Consider the following 19,961-nt stretch of genomic DNA (forward strand, 5'->3'; position numbering starts at 1 on the left):
GTGCAAGCAGGGACTCCGGCAAGACTAGCTATGACAGCATAACTGAAAGGGAGAGCCAGAAGCTAACACAGACATGAGGGCACCCTGGGACATAAGGCAGCCAGCCACTCCACCGTCGACAAACCTGAGTGAACGTGTGAGAGTGGGGGGGCGACAGCATCCAAACATCCCATTTCACCACAACACTCTATGCCTGTGAAACCCTCCAGACCTGCCCCTGTACCTAAGAAAACTATTCACAAAAGGCTTGACTAAACAAATATGTTTTCAGCCTAGACTTAAACACTGAGACTGTGTCTGAGCCCCGAACACTAAGTGGAAGGCTGTTCCATAACTGTGGGGCTTTGTATGAGAAAGCTCTACCCCCAGCTGTAGCCCGCATTATTCGAGGTACCAACAAATAGCCTGCATCTTTTGATCTGAGTAGGCGTGACGGATCATAAAAGACCAAAAGTTCGCTCAGGTACTGTGGCGCGAGACCATTTAGTGCTTTATAGGTCAATAGTAGTATTTTATAATCAATACGAAATTTGATTGGGAGCCAATGCAGTGTGGATAAGATAGGGGTGATGTGGTCATATCTTCTGGTTCTAGTAAGGACTCTCGCTGCTGCATTCTGGACTAACTGGAGCTTGTTTATGCATCTACTGGAACATCCAGACAGTAAGGCATTACAATAATCCAACCTAGAGGTAACAAAAGCATGAACTAATTTTTCTGCATCGTGTAGCGACAATATATTTCTTATTTTAGCAATATTTCTGAGATGAAAGAAAGCAATCCTAGTTATATTATCTACATGAGCTTCAAAAGAAAGACTAGAGTCGATAATCACACCAAGGTCTTTTACTGCTGCACATGATGAAACAGAAAGGTCATCCAGAGTTATTATGTAATCAGAAAGCTTACTTCTAGCTGCATGTGGTCCTAGTACAAGTACTTCTGTCTTGTCAGAATTAAGTAAGAGAAAGTTAATAAGCATCCAGTTTCTAATGTCTTTTACACATTCCTCAACTTTATTAAGCTGGTGTCTGTCATCTGGCTTTGCTGAAACATACAACTGTGTGTCATCAGCGTAACAGTGGAAGCTAATACCATGCTTACGAATAATTTTGCCCAGAGGTAGCATATATAAAGAAAAGAGCAGTGGGCCTAAAACAGAGCCTTGCGGAACACCAAACTTTACCTTAGCATGAGAAGAGAAGTCACCATTTACGTTTACAAACTGATAACGATCAGTCAAATAAGACCTGAGCCAGGAAAGGGCTGTTCCCTTAATGCCTACTACATTTTCTAGTCTATTGAGGAGAATAGCATGATCAATGGTATCAAAAGCTGCACTAAGGTCAAGCAGCACCAGCAAGGAGACACAACCCTGATCAGAGGCCAGTAGTAAGTCATTTACAACTTTTACCAGTGCTGTCTCTGTGCTATGATGAGGCCTAAATCCTGACTGATACATTTCATGAATGTTATTCCTATGTAAGTATGAGCATAGCTGCTGTGCTACAACCTTTTCAAGGACCTTGGAAATAAAGGGGAGGTTTGATATTGGCCTGTAGTTGGACAGTTGACAGGGATTGAGGTCAGGTTTTTTAATCAGGGGCTTGATAACTGCTAATTTAAAAGATTTAGGTACATAGCCAATGCTAAGGGAAGAATTGATTATCTTTAAAAGAGGTTTGATTGTTTCAGGAATTATCTGTTTGAGGAAACAAGTAGGTAAAGGATCTAGCATACAGGTTGATGATTTTGATGATGAAATTAGTGAAATTAGTTCAGTCTCTTCAAGGGGACTAAAGCGTTGTAGTTGTTTATCTAATATTATCATATTATCATCTACAGGGTTAGTTATAGAACTGTCCGGTTTTAAATTAATAGTCTGAATTTCTAGCCTGATATTTTCAATTTTACCATTGAAAAAATTCATGAAGTCATCGCTGCTATATAATGATTGTGTGCGTGTTTCTATTGTGGTCTTATTCCTAGTTAATTTTGCTACAGTATTAAATAAGAATCTAGGATTATTTCTGTTATCTTCAATTAGGGTGGAGAGATACATTGATCTAGCAGCACTAAGAGCTTTCTTATAGCTCAATAGGCTCTCCTTCCATGCTATTTGAAATACTACCAAGTTAGTTTGACGCCATTTACGTTCTAGTTTTCGAGTGGTCTGTTTTAAAGTTCGTGTGTGATCGCTATACCAGGGTGCTAGCTTTTTCTCCCTAATTATTTTTCTTTTAAGTGGAGCTACCTTATCTAGCGAGTTGCAGAACGTTGATTCTAAACATTCAGTTGCCTGGTCAAGTTGTTCGGGATCAGACGGTGATCCAATCATGGTTGATAAATCTGGGAGATTACTGATAAAACTTTGTGCAGTTGTTGACGTGAACGTACGTTTGACATGGTGACGTGGCAAGGTGCATATACTATGATTAATACACATTTTAAATGAGATGAGGTAATGATCTGAGATAGCTTCAGACTGTGGACATGAGACTATATTTTCTATATTTAATCCGAATGTTAGTATTAAATCAAGAGTGTGACCACCACTATGGGTGGGTCCTATTACATTCTGATTAACCCCTACAGAATCTAGAATGGACACAACTGCTGTTCTCAGAGGGTCATCTGGATTATCAAAATGAATATTAAAGTCTCCAACAATTAATGCCTTGTCTAAAGAAACAACCAGGTTAGAGATGAAATCCGCAAATTCACACAGGAATTCAGAATATGGCCCTGGGGGTCTGTAAATAATAATTACTGGAATCACCTGGGTAGACTTATTTTTAGTGGCTACGTATGTTATGTTAGAATAAAGAACTTCAAATGCGTTGAATTTATGACTAGGTTTTTGTGTGACGGCTAGATTATCATTATAAATGACTGCGACGCCTCCTCCTTTGCCAGTTAGACGGGGCTGATGTATGTAACTGTACCCGGGAGGACTAGCTTCATTTAATGCTACAAACTCGTTTGGTTTAATCCACGTTTCTGTTAAACACAGTACATCAAACTCCTGATCAGTAATGGTTTCATTAACAATAAGCGCTTTAGACGTAAGAGATCTAATATTCAACAGTCCTAGCTTCAGATCAACGGTGCTGGCTATGCATTCGGTATGGTTTAATTTTATGTTAATTAGATTACTAAAACAAACTGTCTGAGTATGTCTATAATTTTGTTTAGCTCGGGGAACAGACACAGTCTCAATACGGTGGAACCTAAGTGACGACTCAGTGCAGCTAGCAGACGGTCGGTTTAGCCTGCTTGTCTGCTCCCTGGCCTTGGCCCTGGATTGTCACCGATTAACTAGGCCTGTTCTGAGACTATGTGCTATGCTGCAAGAAATGAGAGCAGCACCTTCCCGAGTGGGATGGACACCGTCCCGCCCTAACAGGCCAGCCTTGCCCTCAAAGTTAGTCCAATTATCTATAAAGCCCACATTGTTTTCGGAGCACCACCTGGACATCCAGCAGTTCAGCGACCATAACCTGCTGTAAGCTACATCGCCATGCCGCATTGGGATGGGGCCAGAGCATACTACAGCATCGGACATCGCCTTCGCTAATTTACACACCTCTACCATGTTACTCTTAGTAACCTCAGACTGATGAAGGCGTATATCATTAGCTCCTACATGAATAACTATCTTTGAGAACCTGTGCTTGCCTAAGACCCTAAGATTACCTGCTATGTCCGGCGCCCTGGCTCCCGGTATACACCTAACTAAAGCTGCTGGTGCCCCTAAAGGCCTAGCTAATTTCACGTGCCGCAAGATAGAGTCACCTATAACCAGAGCTCTTTCAGGTTTCTCAGCGGGTGCTTCACTGAGGAGAGCAAACCTGTTGGACACGTGAAGCGGAGAGGAGTGGTGCTCCTGTGGGCGAGCCTTAGCGTTAGCTTTGGCTTTGCGATTATGCCGCCGAGTCGTCACCCATTCGCCCCGCTGTGAGGGCTCTAATGCCGGAGTTGGGGGATTACTAACTCCGCCTAAGGCATCCAGACTTTCCCCTACAGAAACTACGCTGCTCTCACTCTCACTAACCCTCTCTAGAGACTGGATGCGCACCTCTAATGCAGCAATCTTCTCCGTCAGAGAGCTAACTAACATGCATTTATCACAAATAAAGCTATTACTAACGACGGAGGAAGAGTGACTAAACATCCTGCACTCAACACACTGAACAAGCTGAATGTTAGACATGTTGTTTAACGCACCTTAGTCGAAGATTTGTTGATATTATTGTAGACGGCGTGGATCCGGTGTGAATGGCCTCCGCTCGCTGTCTTGACAAAATACAAAAGCGCACTTCGAGAGAAAAAAAAATGAAAATACGGTAGAAGAGAACGTGAAAAATACAACAGATGAAAACGATAGCGCGATATTATTGATTTAAAAAAAGAAAGAAACAGTATAGTTAAGACGCCGATGCAGGCAAGAAACTCCCGGCAAAACAATTCGAAAACAGGAAGTGACGCGATATCACACCAACACACACACACACACACACACACACAGTTGTAGTAATCAGCACACTAAAATGGCCGCTGTGTTCATTAGTACTGAAAATATATTTATTCCTGTGCTGATGATCAGACGTTCAGTAAAACACACCCTTCAGTACTCACACAACGAGCTTCTGATGGAAATTTCCAAATTCACGTTAAGGCTTGAAGAACATGACCTGGAGTCAGAACGTTGTGATAATATTGTAAACTGTGCTAAAATGTCATGCAGTGATATGGTGAAGTGGTAGTGGAATACCAGTGCACAGTTAGCTGGATTAGCATTTAATAATGAATGAAATAAAAATAAACGTGTGTTGGTACACTCAGACTGCCGGAGCCTTCTGTATGTGCTGTGAACTTTCCTGCTATTATTATTGTTGGCCAACATCAGCATGCTTTTAATGTTCCCTATTTTTTCTTGTGGGTATTTTTGGCTTGAGAAAGTCGTGCCTGTGTTTTGGCAGAGTGAAATGCCGCAGTATTTTTAGGTTTATTAAAATGCTCCTGTAACCGTCAGCTCAGCGTTATTCCTCAGACTGTGCTGAACTTTATGTTCCCTTTATTCAGGAAACATTTCTCTAGCATTATGTTAACGTGATTAACACACTGAAGTGGAACATTAAATAACCCCTTTGTCTTCATTCGCTATATTAATCACACCTGATCACCAAGTCATACTTTCCTTATTTGGTCATTATTTCCTGTGCTTGTTAATTATACTACTGCTTTCAGTGGTTCATTTTCACATCCTCAATTTGTTTAGTTACATTCTGCAATTAAACGGTTCCAATTCCTCCCTAGTTTCTCTCTATCGCCTCCATTATTCCTCCTTAATTCCTATTTTCACATCTAGGTGTGTGTAGAGGAGGTGTGTGTGTGTAGAGGAGGTGTGTGTGTGTGTAGAGGAGGTGTGTGTGTGAGGAGGTGTGTGTGTGTGAGGAGGTGTGTGTGTGTGAGGAGGTGTGTGTGTGTGTGTGTGAGGAGGTGTGTGTGTGTAAAGGACGTGTGTGTGAGGAGGTGTGTGTGTGTGTGTAGAGGAGGTGTGTGTGTGTAGAGGAGGTGTGTGTGTAGAGGAGGTGTGTGTGTAGAGGAGGTGTGTGTGTGTGTGTGAGGAGGTGTGTGTGAGGAGGTGTGTGTGTGTAGAGGAGGTGTGTGTGTAGAGGAGGTGTGTGTGAGGAGGTGTGTGTGTGAGGAGGTGTGTGTGTGTGTGTGTAGAGGAGGTGTGTGTGTAGAGGAGGTGTGTGTGTGTGTGAGGAGGTGTGTGTGAGGAGGTGTGTGTGTGTGTAGAGGAGGTGTGTGTGTAGAGGAGGTGTGTGTGTGTGTGTGTAGAGGAGGTGTGTGTGTAGAGGAGGTGTGTGTGTGTGTGTGAGGAGGTGTGTGTGTGTAGAGGAGGTGTGTATGTAGAGGAGGTGTGTGTGTGTGTGTAGAGGAGGTGTGTGAGTAGAGGAGGTGTGTGTGTGTGTGTGTGAGGAGGTGTGTGTGTGTAGAGGAGGTGTGTATGTAGAGGAGGTGTGTGTGTGTGTAGAGGAGGTGTGTGTGTAGAGGAGGTGTGTGTGTGTGTGTAGAGGAGGTGTGTGTGTGAGGAGGTGTGTGTGTGTAGAGGAGGTGTGTATGTAGAGGAGGTGTGTGTGTGTGTGAGGAGGTGTGTGAGTAGAGGAGGTGTGTGTGTGTGTGTGTAGAGGAGGTGTGTGAGTAGAGGAGGTGTGTGTGTGTAGAGGAGGTGTGTGTGTGAGGAGGTGTGTGTGTGTGTAGAGGAGGTGTGTGTGTGAGGAGGTGTGTGAGTAGAGGAGGTGTGTGTGTGTGTAGAGGAGGTGTGTGTGTGAGGAGGTGTGTGTGAGGAGGTGTGTGTGTGTGTAGAGGAGGTGTGTGTGTGTGTAGAGGAGGTGTGTGTGTGAGGAGGTGTGTGTGTGTGTAGAGGAGGTGTGTGTGTGTGAGGAGGTGTGTGAGTAGAGGAGGTGTGTGTGTGTGTGTAGAGGAGGTGTGTGTGTGAGGAGGTGTGTGTGAGGAGGTGTGTGTGTGTGTGTGTGAGGAGGTGTGTGTGTGAGGAGGTGTGTGTGTGTGTGTGTGTGAGGAGGTGTGTGTGTGTGTGAGGAGGTGTGTGTGTAGAGGAGGTGTGTGTGTGAGGAGGTGTGTGTGTGTGTGTGTGTGTGTGTGAGGAGGTGTGTGTGTGTGTGTGTAGAGGAGGTGTGTGTGTGTGTGTGTGTGTGTGTGTGAGGAGGTGTGTGTGTGTGTGTGTGTGAGGAGGTGTGTGTGTGTGTGTGTGTGTGTAGAGGAGGTGTGTGTGTGTGTAGAGGAGGTTTGTGTGTGTGTGTGTGTGTGTGTGAGGAGGTGTGTGTGTGTGTGTGTGTGTGTAGAGGAGGTGTGTGTGTGTGTGAGGAGGCGTGTGTGTGTGTGTGTGTGTGTGTGTGTGAGGAGGTGTGTGTGTGTGTGTGTGTGTGTGTAGAGGAGGTGTGTGTGTGTGTGAGGAGGCGTGTGTGTGTGTGTGTGTGTGTGTGTGTGTGTGTGTGAGGAGGTGTGTGTGTGTGTGTGTGTGTGTGTAGAGGAGGTGTGTGTGTGTGTGAGGAGGCGTGTGTGTGTGTGTGTGTGTGTGTGTGTGTGTGTGTGAGGAGGTGTGTGTGTGTGTGTGTGTGTGTGTAGAGGAGGTGTGTGTGTGTGTGAGGAGGCGTGTGTGTGTGTGTGTGTGTGTGTGTGTGTGTGTGTGTGTGAGGAGGTGTGTGTGTGTGTGTGTGTGTGTAGAGGAGGTGTGTGTGTGTGTGTGTGGAGGTTCCTCTGTAGTTAAGCTCTGTAGTTTCTCCTCGTGTGTCTGTAGTAAAGGTGAGAAAGAGTGAAGAGATTTTAATGAACCGAAATCTGTTTTAAAGCCAATAAAACCAATATAAACTCTCCTCGCTGTGTGTGTGTGCGTGTGTGCGTGTGCGTGTGTGTATGTGTGTGTGTGTGTGAGTGTGCGTGTGTGTGCGTGTATGTGTGTGTGCGTGTGTGAGTGTGTGTATGTGTGTGTGTGTGTGTATGTGTGTGTGTGTGTGTATGTGTGATTTCAGCACAGTGTTAAGTTTAACGTGTTATTTTCGTAATCACAGCACTGCAGGATGTCATTACTGAAATGCATTATGACACACACACACTGAACACACTTCTGCACACACACACACACACACTGAACACACACACACACACTGAACACACTTCTGCACACACACACACACTGAACACACTTCTGCACACACACAGACACACACACACACACACACACACACACACACACACACTGAACACACTTCTGCTGAGTACACAAAGGTTTATTTTTGTACACTCATTTTCTTATTATAAATTGTGTTCCACTGTATTCACTGTGTTAGTCACGTTACAGTTACGTTACAGGTGTGTTACAGGTGTATTACAGGTGTGTTACAGGTGTATTACAGGTGTGTTACAGGTGTGTTACAGGTGTGTTCCTCTCCACAGATGTAGTGTGTCTCTCGGCTATGCAGCAGTGCAGGAGAGACGGTGATGATGGAGACACCGAAAACCTCCAGAGCTAACAAAACTCCTCTAACTCCGCCCACCAGGTGAGCGCCGATTCAGCGGAACGCTACGTTCCTCTACATTCCTCTGTCATGTGACCACAATGTGGGTGATAAAGTAACAGGCAGCATTCGGCTGTAATCAATATTTCACACTTCCCCTCGTCCACTTCCCCTTGTCCACTTCTTCTAGTCCACTTCCCCTTGTCCACTTCCCCTCGTCCGCTTCCCCTTGTCCACTTCCCTTCATCCACTTCCCCTTGTCCACTTCTTTTAGTCCACTTCCCCTCGTCCACTTCCCCTTGTCCACTTCTTCTAGTCCACTTCCCCTTGTCCACTTCCCCTTGTCCACTTCTTCTAGTCCACTTCCCCTTGTCCACTTCCCCTCATCCACTTCCCCTTGTCCACTTCCCTTCATCCACTTCCCCTTGTCCACTTCTTTTAGTCCACTTCCCCTCGTCCACTTCCCCTTGTCCACTTCTTTTAGTCCACTTCCCCTCGTCCACTTCCCCTTGTCCACTTCTTTTAGTCCACTTCTCCTCGTCCACTTCCCTTCATCCACTTCCCCTCGTCCACTTCCCCTCGTCCACTTCCCCTTGTCCACTTCTTCTTGTCCACTTCTTCTTGTCCACTTCCCCTTGCCTGAGTGCTCTAGCTGGTCATTTTAAGGTCTGTTTTATTACTTTATGTGTAGTTCACTAGATCTACATATTACCCAGAATGCTTTGCTGTGATCTGACACAACAAAAAAACTCATTAACTAATTAAACTGATAAATTGATAAAAGTAAAATGTTTAACTTTACAAAAACTTAAATAAATATCAAATTATTTAATATAAAGTCACTAAAAATCTGACTGATTGAAATTCAGTACTAAACCCACCAGTTTGCCATTTTGTCTTTATAAGTGAGAGAAACAACATCAGATCACGTTTCACCATCGGCTCATAATCTGTCACCCGCTAGACAGCAATGCAGTGTTTAATGAGGCTCAGTGTGTTTCCTGTGAAGCCGTTTCATATGAAGCGCACTCGCTCACCAGGCGATGTCGTCGCCGCTTGTCTGCTAAACGAGATGTTTGATAAAACAGGCTCTAGTGTTTGTATTATAAACAACTGCTTCACTTCTGGCTCAGTTCCTGTGTGTTTCAAACACGCCACAGTTCAGCATCTCCTCAAAAAACCCAAACTTCATGCAAAGGTTCTCCATCATTTTCATCCTGTTTCAAAACTTCCTTTTCTGTCTAAAGTTATGGAAAAGCTGGTTCTTTCTCAGCTCTGGTCTTATGAGAATAAATCTGATTTCTCTGAAACGTTTCAGTTTTAAAGCTCTAGCTCAGAGTCGTCTTAATAAAAGTGAATAATGATTGATGGCTTGTTGCTGATGCTGTGACTGTGCTGCACTAATGCTATTAGCTCACAGAGCTGTAATTAACACGGCTGATCACAACCGCTGATTACTGAACGCCTCGAGCACACGGCTGGACTTCAGGGAACCGTCACAGACTGGGTCCGATCTCACCTCAGTCACTCTCAGTCACTCTCTCTCGCTCTCTCTCTCTCTCTCTCTCTCTCTCTCTCTCTCTCTCTGTCTCTCTCTCTCTCTCTCTCTGTCTCTCTCACTCTCTCTCTCTCTCTCTCTCTCTCTTGCTCTCTATCTCTCTCTCTCTGTCTCTCTCTCTCTCTCTCTCTTGCTCTCTCTCTCTCTCTCTCTCTCTCTCTCTCTCTCTCTTGCTCTCTATCTCTCTCTCTCTCTCTCTCTCAGTGTGTAAAGCCTCAGGTTAGAAATCTTGGTGTCATTTTTGATCCTCACTTCAGATTTGACCAACAAATTAACTTTTTTTAGAGCAGTTTCTAACTACTAACTCTAAGCCGTTGCAAAAATGAAGCCACTCCTCTCAAATAAAGATTTGGCGAAAGTCTTCACACTTTCATCTCTTCACTCTTATTGTAATTCCTTATACACAGGACTCAGTAAATCAGCACTGACTCGCCTTCGGTTAGTTCAGAACCCAGCAGTCAGAAAAGGATCACATGGCTCCGGTTTGAGCTTCTCTGCACTCGCTCTCTGTCTTTTATTTGTTTTTAAAGCTGTTAAAGTCTCTGAGGTCTTCTGATCCGTCGCTCCTGTCTGCCTCTAGATATCAGGAGCCTCCTCACTTACCGCTTTTAATTTCTCCGGTTTATTTTATTTTATTTTGTTATTGTTATTACTATTTTACTTCTTAACATTATTCTTTATAATTATGCTCTGTGTGTATTTTTAGTCTCAGATTTATTCTTATGTATAAACAGCGCTTTAAAAATAAAACTTACTTTAACGTTTCTGATGATCAGTTGATTTTGTGTAAAAGTCTGTTTGTCTTTAGACTTTCTAGTTTTGAGACACAGACACTAATCACACAATAAGATGCTGTTTGTGTCATGTTCTCTCCTCACTTTCTGGACTTGGATGTAAATATCTTGTGCTGTGTGTGAACCCTGTGTCGTGAAAGTTGCAGTGTGTGTATATGTTTTGTATTTGTATGTGTGTATGTGTGTATGTGTGTATGTATGTGTGTGTGTGTGTGTGTGTCACACAGCTGTGCAGCTCAGCAATGGTCACTGAGGCCGTGGTGTCAGATGTTGTCAGTGTGTGTGTGTGTGAGTGTGTGAGTGTGTAATATGCTCTGATGGAGGATGATGGGTGTCATGGTGATGTCGCAGTTTTGGCTCTTGGGCGTGAAGAGGAGCTCGATGACTCGCAGCGGTGTTAACGCTGTCACTGTAACTGCTCTGTTTCTCCGTCACACCACATACGGTCGAGTGTGTGTGTGTGTGTGTGTGTGAGACGATCATATCATCGCTCTGTGTTATCATCGTCATCATCATCGTCATCATCATCATCACGGGTGCAGTGGAGAGTTCAGCTCAGATTATCTGCTCTATTTATTCTGAGAAATAAATCACACACAAACACTCGAGCTCCGTTTTCATTTCAGTTCTGCTTCAATCCTGAACACGTCATTAATACACACATATACACACATACACACATATACACACATATACACACATATACACACATACACACACATACACACACATATACACACATACACACATATACACACATATACACACATACACACATATACACACATATACACATTATAAATATGATGGTAATTACACATTTATAACAGAATGAAATGTTTCATATTAGTTAATTAATGTTTTTATTTGTTCTCTCCTCAGAAAATAATATAAATGAAATAAAGCCCAGATTAAATAACAGATAAATGAAACATGGTGTTTATTTGACAATGTTTAAGAATTTAAAGAAGTAACTGAGGACTTTGGATATTTTTTTCTTAATTATTGGCACCCTAAACCATGCAGTATAATGTTTTAACACTTCTGCTGAATCTGTTCCTTCATTCCGGACATTTAGGTTGGAATATTTCAAACAGGAATGGTTTTAATCATGATAATCATGAATCCAGACTTTCACCAAAACTGTTGAAATTTTCCTGATTAATTTGTGAATCAGATCATCATTAAAATGTTTAAAGAATAGTATGTACTGAGCGAGATTAGTATAATCTCACACTTCTTTAACTTGTATTAAATTTTAATTTGTATTAAAAGTTATGAAGGTTAAAGTTGGGGAGGAGGAGGTGGAGTTGTGGGTGGGGTTGTGGGTGGAGTTGTGGGTGGGGTTGTGGGTGGGGTTGTGGGTGGAGTTGTGGGTGGGGTTAGTGCTCATACGTATGTATTTACTTCTTCGTTCACAGGAGATGTAACCACACTGTATGAGAATTACAAGAAGTAATTATATGGACGTGTGTGTGTGTCCAGGGGTGTGTGTGCGTGTGTGTGTCTGCATATGTGTTTCTGTGTGTGCATGTGTGTGTGCGTGTGTGTGTGTGCGTGTGTGTGTGTGTGTGTGTGAGTGTGTCCCAGCTTCCTGTGATGTAACACCACCCGTAAAAGTGGACCAGCTTATTTAAAGTTATTCAGTGGTGAACTGAGGGTGCCAATACTTTCATCTGTGCTCTATTTGTATCAATACTGTTTATACTGAAATAAAGAGAAGTGTGTGTGTGTGTGTGTGTGATTTATAGCCCCACCCCAATTCCTATGGTGAGAAGATTGTAGTGTGTGTGTGTGTGTGTGTGTGTGTGTGTGCGTGTGTGTATGTATGTGTGTGAGTAAAACATCTGCAGTTCAGATGTTCGTCCTTTCATTCCACCAGGCTTTTTATAGATCATCAGGACACACACACATTCCACACACATTCCATACACACACACACACACACACACACACACACACACACTTCTCTTTATTTCAGTATAAACAGTATTGATACAAATAGAGCACAGATGAAAGTATTGGCACCCTCAGTTCACCACTGAATAACTTTAAATAAGCTGGTCCACTTTTACGGGTGGTGTTACATCACAGGAAGCTGGGACACACTCACACACACACACACACACACACTCACACACACACACACACACACACAGAGTGCACATAGTTCCGTGTTACTGAACTGCACCATCTCATGACACGCCCCTCACAATGCCCCGCCTTTATTTCTGAAACCTGTGTGTACCTGAACAGGTGAATAAAAATATGATAATCATAACATGCAGTTCAGAACACACTCACACTCAGCGTGACGCTGTGTAACTGAGACACACACCGCAGAGTGTAGAAGAGGAAAGAGTCAATGAAATTACAAACAGACCCACAAACACTGACACGCACCTAAACTCCTGCATTAAACAGAAACAGGCAATAAACACGTGTAGAAAAAACTAAATCCAAAACGGAAACCGTCCCTGAGCCACACAAACATTTACACCTGTGAGATGGTGTGATGTTGTGTGAGATGTTGTGTGATGTTGTGTGAGATGGTGTGATGTTGTGTGAGATGGTGTGAGATAGTGTGTGAGATGGTGTGTGAGATGTTGTGTGAGATGGTGTGAGATGGTGTGAGATGGTGTGTGATAGTGTGAGATGGTGTGAGATGTTGTGTGAGATGGTGTGAGATAGTGTGAGATTGTGTGTGATGGTGTGAGATGGTGTGCGTGATAGTGTGAGATGGTGTGAGATGGTGTGTGATAGTGTGAGATGGTGTGAGATGTTGTGTGAGATGGTGTGAGATAGTGTGAGATTGTGTGTGATGGTGTGAGATGGTGTGCGTGATGGTGTGAGATGGTGTGAGATGGTGTGTGATAGTGTGAGATTGTGTGTGATGGTGTGAGATGGTGTGAGATGGTGTGTGAGATGGTGTGAGATGGTGTGAGATGGTGTATGATAGTGTGAGATGGTGTGAGATGGTGTGAGATGGTGTGTGATAGTGTGTGATGGTGTGAGATGGTGTGAGATGGTGTGAGATGGTGTGCGATAGTGTGAGATTGTGTGTGATGGTGTGAGATGGTGTGCGTGATGGTGTGAGATGGTGTGAGATGGTGTGAGATGGTGTGTGATAGTGTGAGATTGTGTGTGATGGTGTGAGATGGTGTGAGATGGTGTATGATAGTGTGAGATGGTGTGAGATGGTGTGAGATGGTGTGTGATAGTGTGTGATGGTGTGAGATGGTGTGAGATGTTGTGTGAGATGGTGTGCGATAGTGTGAGATTGTGTGTGATGGTGTGAGATGGTGTGCGTGATGGTGTGAGATGGTGTGAGATGGTGTGAGATGGTGTGTGATAGTGTGAGATTGTGTGTGATGGTGTGAGATGGTGTGAGATGGTGTGTGAGATGGTGTGAGATGGTGTGAGATGGTGTATGATAGTGTGAGATGGTGTGAGATGGTGTGAGATGGTGTGTGATAGTGTGTGATAGTGTGAGATGGTGTGAGATGGTGTGCGATAGTGTGTGATGGTGTGAGATGGTGTGAGATGGTGTGAGATGGTGTGCGATAGTGTGTGATGGTGTGAGATGGTGTGCGTGATGGTGTGAGATGGTGTGAGATGGTGTGCGATAGTGTGAGATGGTGTGAGATGTTGTGTGAGATGTTGTGTGAGATGTTGTGTGAGATGGTGTGTGATAGTGTGAGATGTTGTGTGAGATGGTGTGAGATGGTGTGAGATGGTGTGTGATAGTGTGAGATTGTGTGTGATGGTGTGAGATGGTGTGTGTGATGTTGTGAGATGGTGTGTGAGATGGTGTGTGATAGTGTGAGATGGTGTGAGATGGTGTGAGATGGTGTGATATGGTGTGTGATAGTGTGAGATGGTGTGAGATGGTGTGAGATGGTGTGCGATAGTGTGTGATGGTGTGAGATGGTGTGCGTGATGGTGTGAGATGGTGTGAGATGGTGTGCGATAGTGTGAGATGGTGTGAGATGTTGTGTGAGATGTTGTGTGAGATGGTGTGTGATAGTGTGAGATGGTGTGAGATGTTGTGTGAGATGGTGTGAGATGGTGTGAGATGGTGTGTGATAGTGTGAGATTGTGTGTGATAGTGTGAGATGGTGTGTGAGATGTTGTGTGAGATGGTGTGAGATGGTGTGTGATAGTGTGAGATTGTGTGAGATGTTGTGTGAGATGGTGTGTGAGATGGTGTGAGATGGTGTGAGATGTTGTGTGAGATGGTGTGTGAGATGTTGTGTGAGATGGTGTGATGTGTGAGATGGTGTGAGATGTTGTGTGAGATGGTGTGTGAGATGGTGTGAGATGTTGTGAGATGTTGTGAGATGGTGTGTGAGATGGTGTGAGATGTTGTGTGAGATGTTGTGATGTGTGAGATGGTGCGTGAGATGGTGTGAGATGTTGTGTGAGATGTTGTGAGATGGTGTGATGTTGTGTGAGATGTTGTGTGAGATGGTGTGATGTTGTGTGATGTTGTGTGAGATGGTGTGAGATGTTGTGTGAGATGGTGTGAGATGTTGTGAGATGGTCTGATGTTGTGTGAGATGGTGTGAGATGTTGTGAGATGGTGTGTGAGATGGTGTGAGATGTTGTGATATGGTCTGATGTTGTGTGAGATGTTGTGTGAGATGGTGTGAGATGTTGTGTGAGATGTGTTTAGATGTTGTGAGATGGTGTGTGAGACGTTGTGTGAGATGTGTTTAGATGTTGTGAGATGGTGTGAGATGTTGTGTGAGATGGTGTGAGATGGTGTGAGATGTTGTGAGATGGTCTGATGTTGTGTGAGATGGTGCGTGTGGTGTTGTGTGAGATGGTGTGAGATGTTGTGTTAGATGTTGTGTGAGATGTTGTGTGAGATGTTGTGTGAGATGGTGTGAGATGGTGTGTGAGATGGTGTGTGAGATGGTGTGAGATGTTGTGTTAGATGGTGTGTGAGATGTTGTGAGATGGTCTGATGTTGTGTGAGATGTTGTGTGAGATGGTGTGAGATGTTGTGTGAGATGTGTTTAGATGTTGTGAGATGGTGTGTGAGATGTTGTGTGAGATGTGTTTAGATGTTGTGAGATGGTGTGTGAGATGTTGTGTGAGATGGTGTGAGATGTTGTGATGTTGTGTGAGATGTTGTGTGAGATGGTGTGAGATGTTGTGTGAGATGTTGTGTGAGATGTTGTGTGAGATGTGTTTAGATGTTGTGAGATGGTGTGTGAGATGTTGTGTGAGATGGTGTGTGAGATGTTGTGTGAGATGTTGTGTGAGATGTGTTTAGATGTTGTGAGATGGTGTGTGAGATGTTGTGTGAGATGGTGTGTGAGATGTTGTGTGAGATGTGTTTAGATGTTGTGAGATGGTGTGTGAGATGTTGTGTGAGATGTTGTGTGAGATGTGTTTAGATGTTGTGAGATGGTGTGTGAGATGTTGTGTGAGATGTGTTTAGATGTTGTGAGATGGTGTGTGAGATGTTGTGTGAGATGTTGTGTGAGATGTGTTTAGATGTTGTGAGATGGTGTGTGAGATGTTGTGTGAGATGGTGTGTGAGATGTTGTGTGAGATGTTGTGCGAGATGTGTTTAGATGTTGTGAGATGGTGTGAGATGTGTTTAGATGTTGTGAGATGGTGTGTGAGATGTTGTGTGAGATGGTGTGTGAGATGTTGTGTGAGATGTTGTGTGAGATGTGTTTAGATGTTGTGAGATGGTGTGTGAGATGGTGTGTGAGATGGTGTGTGAGATGTTGTGTGAGATGTGTTTAGATGTTGTGAGATGGTGTGTGAGATGTTGTGTGAGATGTGTTTAGATGTTGTGAGATGGTGTGTGAGATGTTGTGTGAGATGTTGTGTGAGATGTGTTTAGATGTTGTGAGATGGTGTGTGAGATGTTGTGTGAGATGTTGTGTGAGATGTGTTTAGATGTTGTGAGATGGTGTGTGAGATGTTGTGTGAGATGGTGTGTGAGATGTTGTGTGAGATGTTGTGTGAGATGTGTTTAGATGTTGTGAGATGGTGTGTGAGATGGTGTGTGAGATGGTGTGTGAGATGTTGTGTGAGATGTGTTTAGATGTTGTGAGATGGTGTGTGAGATGGTGTGTGAGATGGTGTGTGAGATGTTGTGTGAGATGTTGTGTGAGATGTGTTTAGATGTTGTGAGATGGTGTGTGAGATGGTGTGTGAGATGGTGTGTGAGATGTTGTGTGAGATGTTGTGTGAGATGTGTTTAGATGTTGTGAGATGGTGTGTGAGATGGTGTGTGAGATGGTGTGTGAGATGGTGTGTGAGATGTTGTGTGAGATGTGTTTAGATGTTGTGAGATGGTGTGTGAGATGTTGTGTGAGATGTTGTGTGAGATGGTGTGTGAGATGTTGTGTGAGATGTTGTGTGAGATGTGTTTAGATGTTGTGAGATGGTGTGTGAGATGGTGTGTGAGATGGTGTGTGAGATGTTGTGTGAGATGTGTTTAGATGTTGTGAGATGGTGTGTGAGATGTTGTGTGAGATGTGTTTAGATGTTGTGAGATGTTGTGTGAGATGTTGTGTGAGATGTGTTTAGATGTTGTGAGATGGTGTGTGAGATGGTGTGTGAGATGGTGTGTGAGATGTTGTGTGAGATGTTGTGTGAGATGTGTTTAGATGTTGTGAGATGGTGTGTGAGATGGTGTGTGAGATGTTGTGTGAGATGGTGTGAGATGTGGGCGGAGTTTAAATCCTCTCGACAGGCTGCTCGTCTGTGTTGCTAGCGACAGGTGGAGGTTTAACAATAAACAGCCATGATGTGTCTTCTGTCACATTTTGCTTAGGCATGTGTGTGTGTGTGTGTGTGTGTGTGTGTTCTGTTGTGTGTTTGTTCAGACGTCCTCATGTTGCTGAGGTTTGTGTGTGTGTGTGTGTGTGTGTGTGTTGTGGAGCGTTACGGCCGTCTCTGATTAGCGCTCCTCGCTCAGCTAGCTCACGTCACGCTCCAATTTCAACAGGTGTTCATCTGTTTATCTTCACTGAGCTCCCAATTCTCCTCTGCACATTATCCTGCAGTGTTTACACTCCCACTGCGCTGACACTCCACCATTACCCGCCCTTATTACCCACAATCCCCTGCACTCCGGCAGGAACACCGCAAATCCACAGAGCTGAATCAACCCTATAATGTCTTCACACCTGCACCAATCAATTAACACGGATAAATGAACTCTTATATACATTAACTCTTACAAACGAACTCATAAATCACATGACACATTTTCAACAGGAAGTTACATCATCTGAATTTCCTGAATATCACAGCAAGAACAAAAGTACATTCTGTCATGGTTTTTTTTACCAACAGCCTCCCTGGTAAGTTTTAGTCTTTTTGTCCTGCTGTAAGGTTTGGAGGGACGTCCTGTTCTTGGTGACGTCACCGTGGTGCTCTTTTCTCCCGTTGTTGATGATGGCCTTCACGCTGTTCCATGGTTCCTTTTATTCCCCGCTGCTGATTCCCTTCCACAGCGAGATACCGCACATGCTTTATAAGCTCTTCAGCAGATTCTTACAAAACTCCTTCAGAGACAGCCGGAGTGTATTCAGGGTTAATCAGAATAATTTCATTGATCACAGCTGTATGATAATTACTTTTGATCGTGAGCTTGAATGTGATTGGTTCATTCTGAGCACAGCCACACCCCCAATTATAAAAGGGTGTGTTTACTTATGCAACCTGGTTGTTGTAAGTTTTTTCTTTTTCTTTTTCTCCCTAAAATGGTTCTGATTGTTTTTCACTTGATTTGTATACGCTGTAAAAACGCTCACACTGAGGGGGAAAGTTCCGATATGATTTATCTTAGTTTCACTTTCTTCATCACAAAAACCTGCCATTTTAACAGGGGTGTGTAAACTTTTTATATCCGCTGTATGTCTTTAATCTCTAAATTATTTCCTAATTATTTTATTGTATTATTTTCTTTTTCGTAATAAGAACCTGTCGGGCGTTTCGGTGGAATTTTATTTAAACTCTCTTTGGCACTAACTGTGTTTTTGCTTAGTGATGTCACGCTGCCGTGACCCACAGTGTTGAGACAGGTGTTAGTGTTGACATGTCTGTGTTCTGCATGTCTGTGTGTGTGTGTGTGTGTGTGTGTGTGTGTGAGTGAATAATAGAACACACTGCAGTGTAACAGGACGCGCCGTCACACATCTGAGAGCAGCTTCTGTCTCAAACACTTTATAAAACAGACACGCTGAAGACACAAGCACTGTTTCCTCCCACACAGACAAACATAGAATTACATAAATAATAAATAATAAATAATAAATAATAAATGTGTTTTTGACATTGAGTTTGTTGACTTTGTGGAATAAGAACTTTGCGGAGACAGAAACAGGATCAGTTCCTCAGCAGCACGGCCGAGTGAATACACAGCTCCATTTACACTCTGTTCTGAATACAGGTGTGTCTCATGTTCAGGTCAGGTGATGGGTGTGGCTGAGGGGCGTGGTCATGTGGACAGGTGTTGGTATTAATAATAAATAAAAATTTTGTCATTTTATTTTAAGTCACCTGAGGATTAACATTAAATTATATTCAGTCATTTTTGTATAAAGGATTTTAAATTTTATTAAAGACAAACTTTTCATCTTTAATGCACATAATAAAGAGTTAATAAAGAGTTAATAATAATAAATAAATTAACAAATAAAGCAGTTAGTTAAATTATTATTAAATTAATTTCCACCTCCTGAGCGTCACTTTAAAAACACGCACATAACTGAAATGTTTCATTTAATTTATAAATTTAATTTTATATGCAGAATATTCTGTAAAGCTGCTTGGTGACTATGTCCATTGCTAAAAACTCAAATATAAATAGAATAGAATTGAATTAATTTAAGTAATGACATCATGAGGCTTTGGATAAAAGAGTGAGCTGACTGTAAATGTTTAAAAGATAAAATTGTGAAAGTGAAGATTTACTGAATGTGAGTTTGAGGAATTTTCCTTTATATTAAAAATATAAAAACTCACTAAATTAAAGTCAGACGTAGAGATCAGCGTGATGTTTTTCAGCCACTGAGGAGTTTTTCTCGGGTTCTGACTTTAACGTGACGTGATGAGGTGTTTCGGTGGTGGATGAGAGGAACACACTCGTGACCCGATCTCACTCGGGTTCTGAGTAAACACAGACCCATGAGCGGAATAAAGGGCGTGTGCGTGCTGACATCCTCGCCACGCCGCTGCGTAAATATTTGTCGTTTCCTCGGCTGAAGAGCAGCGATTTCAGCTCGTCCTGCAGAACAAAGCCATTATCCTGATTATCCCATTCACTCAGCGCCGCTTCCTCTCGCTATTGTGAGAGAAGTTAAAATGGAAAGATTTTGTTTGCAGGATTTGAGCGTCAACATGACGACGTGTAATTTAATACACACCACAGGGTTTATTTACTCAGCAGCACAGAAAAACAGGGCGAAAGTGAAATAAATATTCCTGGAAGAGGATAAAATATAAGATTATAATTTCGAATTAAAAGCATTTGTGATGTTCTGATACATGCAGACGCTCAGAGAAATCATTTATTTCTGTCTCACTACA

General features: G+C 43.1%; 1 protein-coding gene across 2 annotated transcripts in view; it reads left to right on the forward strand.

Annotated features, from left to right (window-relative positions):
• The window catches only part of LOC113524733 (INSC spindle orientation adaptor protein), a 55,661-nt gene that overhangs the window by 13,458 nt on the left and 22,242 nt on the right, over positions 1 to 19,961 (forward strand). For both annotated transcript variants that reach the window (XM_034305837.2, XM_053235566.1), the window contains exon 2: positions 7,984 to 8,087. In XM_034305837.2, the coding sequence (XP_034161728.1) occupies positions 8,029 to 8,087 (59 nt within the window). In that variant the 5' untranslated portion in view covers positions 7,984 to 8,028. The remainder of the gene's footprint in view (positions 1 to 7,983; positions 8,088 to 19,961) is intronic.

The sequence above is a fragment of the Pangasianodon hypophthalmus genome, chromosome 7 (assembly GCF_027358585.1).
Source record: "Pangasianodon hypophthalmus isolate fPanHyp1 chromosome 7, fPanHyp1.pri, whole genome shotgun sequence".
Taxonomy (NCBI): Eukaryota; Metazoa; Chordata; class Actinopteri; order Siluriformes; family Pangasiidae; genus Pangasianodon; species Pangasianodon hypophthalmus.